Source organism: Clupea harengus, chromosome 13, assembly GCF_900700415.2.
Source record: "Clupea harengus chromosome 13, Ch_v2.0.2, whole genome shotgun sequence".
Taxonomy (NCBI): Eukaryota; Metazoa; Chordata; class Actinopteri; order Clupeiformes; family Clupeidae; genus Clupea; species Clupea harengus.
Genome location: NC_045164.1, coordinates 8,581,692 through 8,592,080, shown reverse-complemented (window position 1 = coordinate 8,592,080; position 10,389 = coordinate 8,581,692). Strand labels below are relative to the sequence as shown.

At 42.6% G+C, this 10,389-nt stretch overlaps 3 protein-coding genes across 5 annotated transcripts in view; 2 read left to right on the top strand and 1 right to left on the bottom strand.

Annotated features, from left to right (window-relative positions):
- Positions 1-3,666, bottom strand: part of slka (STE20-like kinase a) — a 31,111-nt gene extending 27,445 nt beyond the window's left edge. For 2 of the 3 annotated variants that reach the window (XM_012827290.3, XM_031578652.2), the window contains exon 1: positions 2,697-3,666. In XM_012827290.3, coding sequence (XP_012682744.2) covers positions 2,697-2,846 — 150 coding nt within the window. In that variant the 5' untranslated portion in view covers positions 2,847-3,666. The remainder of the gene's footprint in view (positions 1-2,696) is intronic. The other variant, XM_031578653.2, reaches the window with a different exon arrangement.
- Positions 3,667-5,375: 1,709 nt separating this feature from the next.
- si:ch211-223p8.8 (dual specificity protein phosphatase 13A family protein) lies at positions 5,376-6,843 on the top strand. The gene is made up of 3 exons (XM_012827296.3): positions 5,376-5,624; positions 6,157-6,374; positions 6,584-6,843. The coding sequence occupies exons 1-3, from the start codon at positions 5,386-5,388 to the stop codon at positions 6,835-6,837; spliced, it is 711 nt and encodes a 236-aa protein (XP_012682750.2). The 5' UTR covers positions 5,376-5,385; the 3' UTR covers positions 6,838-6,843.
- Positions 6,844-7,293: 450 nt separating this feature from the next.
- Positions 7,294-9,881, top strand: zgc:153981 (dual specificity protein phosphatase family protein). Its single transcript, XM_031579457.2, has 3 exons — positions 7,294-7,556; positions 8,056-8,273; positions 9,603-9,881. The coding sequence occupies exons 1-3, from the start codon at positions 7,429-7,431 to the stop codon at positions 9,812-9,814; spliced, it is 558 nt and encodes a 185-aa protein (XP_031435317.1). The 5' UTR covers positions 7,294-7,428; the 3' UTR covers positions 9,815-9,881.
- Positions 9,882-10,389: the final 508 nt, after the last annotated feature.

The window sequence follows — 10,389 nt, the reverse complement described above, 5'->3', positions numbered from 1 at the left end:
ACTCTCTTAGAGCTTCGTCAGTCAGGAAGCACTTTGCCACTGTTTCTGCAGGGGGGACACACCCTCTCCGCAAACACACACACACACACACACACAGACACAATTCATTACATCATACTATTCTTCCGAAAGAGTCTAAGTGAGAAAGCAATACAGCTCAGTAAGCGTCCACACAAACACACACACACCCACTCTCTCAAACACACACACACAAACACACTAACACTCTTGGGAGGAGACCTCTGGTCACATTTCAGTGTCAGAAGTACAGTATCCACTGCAAGTGATGACACAATGGCACGGTATGTTGTAAACACACACACTTCAGCTCAATTTATTCTATATGGTGTATGGCGTGAGTGTGTGTGTGTGTGTGTGTGTCTTTCAGCCACAAACGCCTATAAAACAACAAACATTGAAACAGAACATCTCAACCTAATAATTGTATAATCCCAACTGCTTTGTACTCCTGTTCACATAACAGATCAATGGGCGTGTGTAAGTACACACACAAACACAGACTCATTCTCTATCTTGCACACACACCCACACACACCCAATTGGGAGGAGATCCCTACTGTCACATTCCCAAGTCAGGGGCACAATACATACTGCTAATGATGACACAGTGGCATGGCATGTCACACACACACACACACACGCACACACACACACACACACACACACACACACACACACACACACGCACACACACACACACACCCACGCACGCAGGCAAACACACACCTCAGCCTGTTCTGCTTCAGTGCACTACACCATATTTCATTTCAGTGAGTGAGTCACTCTGTGTGTGTATGCTTACACTTCCAGTAGGACTCATTAACACATCTGCTTGGTTTTAGCACTGTGGTCCATTCTGGTCCTGTAACCAAACAAACATGCCATCCTACGCACACACACACACACTTACACTCTAACCAAGGCACTTACAAATGAGGAGGCCCCAATGGAGTACTCTCACACTGCGGTTATCCTAAAGCCTTAACACCAAACATGCAATAGCTGGTTGTTTCTTTCTGTGTTAAGATTGGTGTGTGGGGGGGGGAATACACACACATGGACAGACAGACTGCCACACATGAGCTGACATATGTGAACTTATTGTTGCTATAAGGACATATCTTTTCTAGCACAGCAGGTTTGACACGAACATCACCATGAACAAAAGCTAACTGAATCAAGCTCTGGAACAACAAAGTGCTGTGATGAAATTAGCCATTAGGTGGTTCATAACCTCCACCACCTGTTAGCTTCAACACAGCTCAAAAAAACATCCTCACTTGACAGCCTGCGCAAATGTGCATGTAAACACACACTACACACACACACATTCTCTCCGCTGAGTCACTCGCTAGTATAACACATGGTCATGCTGAATACACATGCAGGCCACAGCAGTTCTCTCACAGTTTTCTTACATGAGAAACACACCTGCATTGGTCTTTGGGTAAGTTCTTACATCTTGCAGCTGTAATTAACAACATTACCATTGATCCTTGATTATTACACACCTAAATAAAACGCAACCTCTCAACAAGTGAGAGTCAGGGTATTTGTATCTCACATTCAGGAACTTTACATACTTTACATGTATGTGTGTGTGTGTGGGGATGTGGGGTGGGGTGGGTGTCTGTCTGTGAAGGAGTGACTTGTTGAATGTGGTTTATATGGTTTAAACACTTTCACCCTTGTGGCGAACACACTGAGCATTACATGAGAAGACAAAGAAGGTGCATACACACAAACACACATATGGATGGTGAGCTAAGCTAATGGCTAATGGCTAATGGACACACACCCACATGGTTATAGCCTATGGTTGTGCAACTGCAGAAAAGGCATTCAGCGCACGCACACACACACACACACACACACACAGTATTAACTGTGTGGAAATATCAGTTTTGCCTCCCATAGCAGCATGCCAACGGCACACCAGAGTGGTTTATGGTTTCGAAACACTGACAATTTGTAGCCTTTCAAGATAACCATTTAGGTCTAATCTCTTTTTTTAAAAGAACAATATTAAACCTGGCTTATATATAAAATACATATTAAATATCAAACCTAGAGTAAGATGTCACCAGTTGTTAAACAGCAGTGCTTATCTTGAGAAATAGCAACTCTTAGTTACTAACAATGTAATGGTTAATCAAAATTCAAGGTCTATAAACGGCCTCAGTCAAAACTACCCACTTAATTGTATCCCAAGCATATACTGTAGGTCACAGAACACATCCTAACATAAACCACTTGGGAGCTGTATTCAGGTACCTGCCTGCATGACCTCATGTTACCCATTGCCCACCCCAAGACCTGCTGTGTGGCTATATAGCCTATGTGTGTTCATGTGTAACAGCACAGCGGGGAAGAGTGTAATGTTAGCCAGTTAGCAGCACCATTCAGTCCCCATAAAACTTTGATGCTGCATTTCCACCCGATGCTGCATTTACCAACCTACTCCGTGGCGCTGCTAAATGATGACACAACACCCTTCCACTTAAAACCTGAAGTTTCAGGGAAGTGCATTCAAAATATTTGATGAAATGAAGCCTACGAGGTCACAGAGAACGCGAACGTGTGGGATGACTAGGTAGCCTAAAGTATGTGTGTGTGTTTTCTCGTCCGAAATAAATGTTCTCTTTTGTGAAGACTTATCAAGACTTCATGTTTACCTTGTACACTTTGCCAAAGGCTCCATCGCCCAGTTCTCCTACAATCTCCCACTCTTCCTCCGGATTCAAGTCTCTGTGAACATGTTCGTATTGTTTCTTTTTCTTTTCTGATCCCAGTTTAAAGATCTTCCGAAAATTGAAAAAAGACATTTTGCCTCTTCAGAGAAAACGTAACCGCCACGTTTTCCAAAACCCAGAAGCAAGTAGGCAAGTGTTTCACTTCTGATAATTAGCCAAATTAATATGAGCTAGTTATTTGGTCTCCAGTCTTGTTCTTCGTAGACTACTGAATGATACGACAGTAACCGCTGTTTAAGGCGTTGGTGCAAAATTGTAACATTCAGTCATCTAATCATATCGTTCTCAATGCATATAATCCACACACAATGTATCTTACAACAAAATACAATGTATCGCTCCAGTGATCGAGTTTATGCTATCGCTCGATACATTAAACGCCTTCTTTGGGTGGCTTTTGACGAAACGCCAGCACCTTGGAGAGCAAAAAAAATCGATGACAAGGAGTAGTATCCGAATCCATATATCTCCTTCAACAATGGAATATAGATGTAGCCAGAGGTTTAAATCCGTGATCGTGCCACTGAGTATATCCGTTGGTTGGTATATGATGGTAGCGGATGCTGGTCTCACCAAACTCCTCAGAAAGCTCCTTTCATTCGGGTATGAGTGTTGAGACGTCGGCCCTACGACTCGAGCTCCTTCTTGAGGCTGAGAGAAATATGTGAAAAATAATAAAGGGCTAGAGTCTTCTGTTGACCTTCTCGACTGAGGTTATTTATCCACGTTTTCCATGCGAAGTCACCATCCAGCCCCTTTTCCACGGTGCTCCTTCTCACATGAGCCAAGACGGGAACTTCACCAGCCTCAGGACTGAAAAGCTTGCTGCCTGATGTGAAAGCGCGTTCTCGGACGGCGCAAGCGCGCTGAGGATCACTGAAGAAACGGCGGCAGCCTATTGCGTTGCGGTGACACGACCAGACAAAGCAAATGCACACTGGTTTTGGATCAATTTATCCCACGTGGTGTGTTACAAGGAACACATCATCTCGGTTACCATAATAATGAATCACATTAGTGACAATTCATAATTAAAGCCCATCTATAATTCCAAATCAGTTTCTTGTTATGTATCCTATGTCTTAAACAGGAAGTGAAATGTTTAAATAGCTGAATATACCTGGTTTGAGGATGCACTTTCTATGTTTGAAACTGTACATTTTCTAAAATAGTCGACCAATTTAAATGTAAATCTTTAATATGTGACCATGGTGACCAAGGAAATATATTTATGTTGCACTATGCTCTACCTTTCACAGAGGTGCCCAGTGGTCAGTGGTAATAACTGCAGTGTAGATCATACTGGTCAGGGAGCCATAGGGAGCCTGCAATGTACACTATGTAGACTTCACAGGGAGGGTTCATAAGATGGCCTGTCAACAGTCCTGTGTCAATGCATTGTAAGCTCTTACACAAAACAGTTTACAACTGCCAAAATTCAAATTTGTTTTGACTGAAATTGTCTCAGTTCCTTAAATTCACTTCATGACTCAGGTGCTAAATACAAAATTGTGTCTTCCCGCAGGGAGAATGTGTGTGTGTGTGTGTGTGTGTGTGTGTGTGTGTGTGTGTGTGTGAGAGAGAGAGAGAGAGGAGGTTGGAGGTCTCACGAGGGGATGGATACAGGCAGACAGAAGACACAGCTGGAGAAAACAAGGGTTGCTCCAGCCTGAAATAAAGAACACAACCAACTGTCCACTGAGATGAAGATAAGTAGAGCGGAACACATCCCAGAGGAAGTGTTCATCTACATCTGACCATATTTATAAAATTATCCTCTGGGTTGCCATAGTAGAGGAGCCCTAGAAGGTTTGACATATTACTTTTCGAGGGCAAAGTGGTCTTTGAACTGAAAAGTGTCAAATATAAAAATTCAGTCTTAGGCTTTTTCAAAATCAGTTGAGATTTAACACATAATTTAGTGTGGCTTCAAGAAGTAAAATGTTAACAAAGACAGTAGCAGAAACCAGAGGAAGAATGATTGACAGGTCCAGAGAAATGAGCTGGGACAGGATGCAGCTGGACATGTGAGAGACGACTGGGGAGAGTCTCGGGGGAGGATTTGTGTGATCCACTTCTGAAGCCCTGCTTTACTGTGAGTGAACCAAGCCAGACTTCACACCACTCCAAAAACCCTGAAATGCCTCTTAAAACTATAGAGTTAATTATGTATTTGAAATAAACTACTTTATTCACAGAGATACCTAACAGGCTTTATAACTCTGTAGCATGAACCCAAGTTGTATCTCAAAATATAACAGAAATATATCTACACATCTTAAAAGATGAATGTGTTCCCTAATGTTGATGTGACACTGTCAGAGACTGAATTACATCATTGCTGTATGTCACAGAGGCTTTATGATTTTGGATAAAAATAAATGTAGGTACTTTGCCTTTTACTGAGTGTTTTATGAGGACAGTGTTCATTTATCCAATAAAGTGGACGAGATATAACTATATTTTAGTCAAACTGTAGGTTTGTGCTATTTCAGAGCCAAAGCGCAACCACATGCTGATCAGTTATGCCACAGTGTCACCTAGTGCTCAAACTTATAACTGCAAAAGCACGGCAGCTTAAATTCACAACACCTGTTCACTTCATTCTCACATGAGGGGCGCCATGTCTGCACATGCGACCAATGAACGCAACGACAGACCTCTTTTGCAGGACTGCGAAATGGACAGTGAGGAGGCTCTTTCCAGCAGTGGTTCCCCTCCAAATAAGGCTGATGCTGAGTGTTTAGATGAAACACCCAGTCTGGAGACCCTTGAGGAAGTCCTACATGGTGGACAGAGTTCCTGTAATCATGTGGATAAAGTGTGGCCTAACCTGTTTTTAGGGGACATGTGAGTACAGTAGGATGTCAACAAAAACAAACAAACTTATTCTATATATAGTTATATCTTGTGAGAGGAACTTTTTTTGTGGCCTTGTGAATAAAACATTTTGTTTAAAGGTCCTGGCCATTCCCTGTTCAGATGTTACTATGAGATCAGTGTTTGTGAATATAAATTGTGCAACCATATTCCTTATGTTCAGTGATGCAAAGGACAGGGAGACTGTGGGGCCTGAGTAGGTCCACAGCTGAAATTATGTTCACGGTATTAAACTCTAGAACAGCTTGTTTTTAACTCTAAAAAAAAATAGATATTTCCACAAAAAACATCCCCCAGATTCCTTAAGTATGGAACTTTTAGTAAGGAAAGGCCCCAAACAGACTTGAACACAGAGAAATGTAGAGGCCTTACTGAAAAACCAGATGCTGAAACTACTGGTTTTTTTCAGCTGGAGACATTTGACATTCTAACTGAAATGGTTAATGGCTCTGACATAGTTCATACTCAAGACAACATGAACTGCCTTCTCTGTGCTCCACAGGTACATGTCCCATGACCGGTACGGTTTATGGCTTCTGGGCGTCACACATGTGTTGAATGCAGCTCATGGGAAAATGTGCTGCAAGGGCACCGATGACTTCTATGGCACCACTGTCAGTTATTACGGTGTGCCTGCCAACGACCTGCCGACCTTCGACCTTTCACCTTTCTTCTACCCAGCTGCACAGTTCATTCACCAGGCCCTCAGCAAGCCCAATGGTAATGTTCCTCTCGTGTCCATATGTCCATGAGAGAGACATGTTCTGGGCAGCATTACAAATACAATATACATTTTGACATAAACAAATGTAAAGAATTAATAATGTATTCATATGTTTTTAAAGAAGATGAAAAAGACGATGCATTTAACAACTGGCTTAAAACTAAGGAATGTAAACGGTTTTAACAAGCCATCTCTCCTGTCTCAGCCAAGGTGTTTGTGCACTGCGCAGTGGGCGTGAGTCGGTCGGCTGCGCTCGTCCTGGCGTACCTCATGATCCACCACAACTACACACTGCTTGACGCCATCCTGCGGGTGAAGGAGAGCCGATGGATCTTCCCCAATCGCGGCTTCCTCAGAAATCTTCAGTCGTTAGATGAACAACTGCGGAGAGAGAGGAATGAGCGATCACATGATGAATGTTTAACTCCAAACGAAGTAAAAACAGACCTTTCACTTTGAGGAAAATGGAATTCAGCAGTGGACTACCAGGAATGTTGGAATGAATGTTTTTGGATAGACGTCACACACGACTCTCACAACGATATGATAGGCCTTTAACACAACGTTAAATAATTATTTGCTCCGAGAACACTGTAATATACTTTATAAAGGCTACGTAACTACAAAATGGACAGATTGAGATTTCGCTTTTTTTTTTAGATTTTGTGCTTTGCAACAATAGTGCGTCAGCACTGTGTGGTACAAGACTTATTTGTCCGTCTTCTTTCCGTCCGGTGATGTGACCTCAGCCTGCCAATGTCCAGCGCGACGTGCTCTCATAGGCTCTCGGGTGCACCCTCCTCGCCTCATCTCTCGTCATCCGTGGCATTCGCGACCGTTATGAAACATCGCGCACCCGGGCGGCTGAGCCCCCCAATCCAATGACCAGTGTCCGCCTATCGCCCTTCCGGAATCGGGTGAGTGACAGAACTTCCCAAAGGCACCTGCTCACGCGAATCACAGCGCAGGCGACCGTGCAGGCGAGGGTCGTGGTCAAGTAAACAAGACCCCAAGTCCCACGGATGAGTTTGTGATAAAAAAAAATCTATCATGACAGCCGCGCGAGCGAAACAACATGGACTGGTCGATGTGAAAGAATTGGAGCGAATTTTGGACACGTGTAAACTGGACTTAACACCAGTCGATGAGGTCTGGCCGAACTTGTTCATTGGAAGCGTGTGAGTGTTACATAATATCTCTGTGTGTGTTAGTGTGTGTGGACTACGGAATCTTTACACTGGATACATATGTGTGAAGGAGTTGCCCTTTTGAATTAAACATTATGTTTAAAAAGGCCAGTCTAGTCTCCAGCTAGATAATTTACTAGACAAAAGTTTCTAGTAGGCTAAATTGTCGGTCATTGTAGACCAACAAGATCGTCCAGGGGAGTAGCCAAAATATTAGTTGGTTAAATCATTCTGATAGATAAGTTGCCGATACTTAAGTTCTCTCGATTTTGCCCCACTTCCGTCCCCGACTTTCTTTTATTTTATTGAAACCTCAGGTTATTTTGTTGAACACTCAGTTATTATAACAGAATATAATATCTTAATATGATGCCACATTCTCCTGGCCCCATTAGAGTCCACTGTCTAAAAACAGAGTGGATATTTTTGTGGTCATGCCCCCTTCATCTGGGGATCACAGGGTTTGACCGTGGTATGTGTCTGTGTCCAGCGCCATTGCACAGAACCGAACCGCGCTGAAGAAGTTGGGCATCACGCATGTACTGAATGCTGCACACACAAAGCAAGGCAGCATCGGGGACCAGGACTACTACGGAGACGCATTCGTTTATCACGGCATCGCAGCCGATGATTCCTCTAAGTTTGACATCAATGTTTACTTCCGTCAGGCCGCGGATTTCATTCATAAATCTCTGGAGAAGAAAGATGGTAAGATTCTTTACAAAGTACATGTGTGTGCAATTATTTTAAACATATATTTTACCTTAATATAAAGTTATTTAGTTGATAAACAACATTGATACTTGCCAACCAGAATAGCCAGAAGTTATTACATGAGGTCATATAATCTTCTTGCCTATAAATTACAGGCTACAATTCATGAACTGGATAATTAAAAGTGATAGTGTGTAATACCAAAGTAATGACATTACAACTCTGAGGACTCAAGTATTATATGCAAAGTATCAGTTAATACCATGTTGAAAATGTATATAGGCTTCTCTGTCTTCTAACGACATCACATGCACTATGTTTAATACTGTGCATACTTTTGAGATGATCAAAATTTAACAAGGAAGATGTTACTATCCAATAACCAACTACGAACTAACAACTGAGATCTCCAATCAGTAGATTCTGAAATGTGGAAACGTCAGCCATGCTTCCCAAAGCCATGTGCGTGTCTGAAGTCAACACTTTCTTTTGTTGACCCAGATTCACTGTGCCTTGGTGTTTGGCTAGGTCAGCAAACCTGTGCATAAGACAGAGACCCTGGTGGATGCGTTGCATGATTTTGTTGTTGATTTAGGTCTGCCAGAACTTTTTGCATCAGTAACTCAATATAGTTTATAATCAGGGTTGTCAGAGTTTATCAGGGTTTAGACCGTTTCCAATGAGGTATAGAATATTTTACAGAAAAAAAAAACAGTTCAATAGAACATATGCATTCATGTAAAAACCAATTAATACATATGGATATAGTAATACTTTAAGGGTGTTTACAGTGATTCTGTTGCTTGAAGGTAAACCCAGTGCTAGTGTGTATTATATTCCTGCAACTACTTCCTTTTTCCTTGACGAACACTGAGCTAGACGTCCTCTCCACCTTCGCTGTGATAGCTGTACATCCATTAGATGGCCTGGACTGATCCCAATTGACATGCGATCCCTCAGTGTAGCCTTGGTCAATATGGCAGTAAATATGGCATCATGCATGCTGTTTATAATCCCGAGTACCTCATACTGTACATGTTTTCAGTCTGTAGTTGGTTCAGCTCTTCTTTAGCACCTCCTGTGTAGATCTGGCCCTTGTCTTCGCTTGTGACAGTAGCATGTGTGTTTGTGTCATTCCCACAATAGCTTTAACAGAAGCAGAAGCAGAAGGAGATCTAGTTGGTCCCAAGCTGTTGTTGATTCTTGCTGCAAAACTACACCACACCTACTGTAGTCATAGTCATTAATAGATCTTAGTAATAGACCCCAATAAACTTTGAAGAGTTAGTTATTATGCTCTTAGTACCCATGATTCTTTTACAGCTAAGGTGTTTGTGCACTGCATCATGGGAGTGAGCCGCTCATCAACGTTGGTGCTGGCGTACCTCATGTTGAAGCGGCGGCAGAAGTTGCGTATTGCCATGGAGACGCTTATCCAGAGGCGGGCCATCTACCCCAACAGGAACTTCCTGTCGCAGCTGCTGGAGCTGGACGCACAACTGCAGAGAAAGCGGAGACTCTGCCCCATCCTCTGAGTGATCACACACACACACACACACACACACACACACACACACACACACACACACACACACACACACACACACATGCTCATAGACATACAGACACTTACATATGGATGTACTTACACACACTTGCCTGATACAAACACAGATACACAAACATAATTACAAATGGATAAACACACTAACACATTAACGCTTCTAATTGAAGCATCAACACAAAGACACATGAAGTTACACAGATGCCCTCTCATAACTCCCTTGCAGCTGTGGAGATAGCACCAGCGCAGTCCCATTCTCTAACTGGTAACACACACACACACACACACACACACACACACACACACTCACACACACACACACACACACAAACTCACACACACACACACACACACACACACACACACACACACACTCACACTCACACACACACACACACATTTTTTCCACTACTTGGTTCCATTTCCATATAACACTTTCATTCTGATGTGTTAATTTCTCTTTACACTATTTTATGTACTTTAAGGTAACCATGTTTTACTCAGATAAAAACATGGAGGTTATGGCCAGTGTCTTACACTAGTCTT

Excerpts from the sequence above, each read along its gene's own strand:
- si:ch211-223p8.8 (XM_012827296.3), top strand. The coding sequence starts at position 5,386 with ATGAGGGGCGCCATGTCTGCACATGCGACCAATGAACGCAACGACAGA. Across the intron at positions 5,625-6,156 it reads AACCTGTTTTTAGGGGACAT|GTACATGTCCCATGACCGGT; the intron begins GTGAGTACAGTA and ends TGTGCTCCACAG. Across the intron at positions 6,375-6,583 it reads GGCCCTCAGCAAGCCCAATG|CCAAGGTGTTTGTGCACTGC; the intron begins GTAATGTTCCTC and ends CTCCTGTCTCAG.
- zgc:153981 (XM_031579457.2), top strand. The coding sequence starts at position 7,429 with ATGACAGCCGCGCGAGCGAAACAACATGGACTGGTCGATGTGAAAGAA. Across the intron at positions 7,557-8,055 it reads AACTTGTTCATTGGAAGCGT|CGCCATTGCACAGAACCGAA; the intron begins GTGAGTGTTACA and ends GTCTGTGTCCAG. Across the intron at positions 8,274-9,602 it reads ATCTCTGGAGAAGAAAGATG|CTAAGGTGTTTGTGCACTGC; the intron begins GTAAGATTCTTT and ends ATTCTTTTACAG.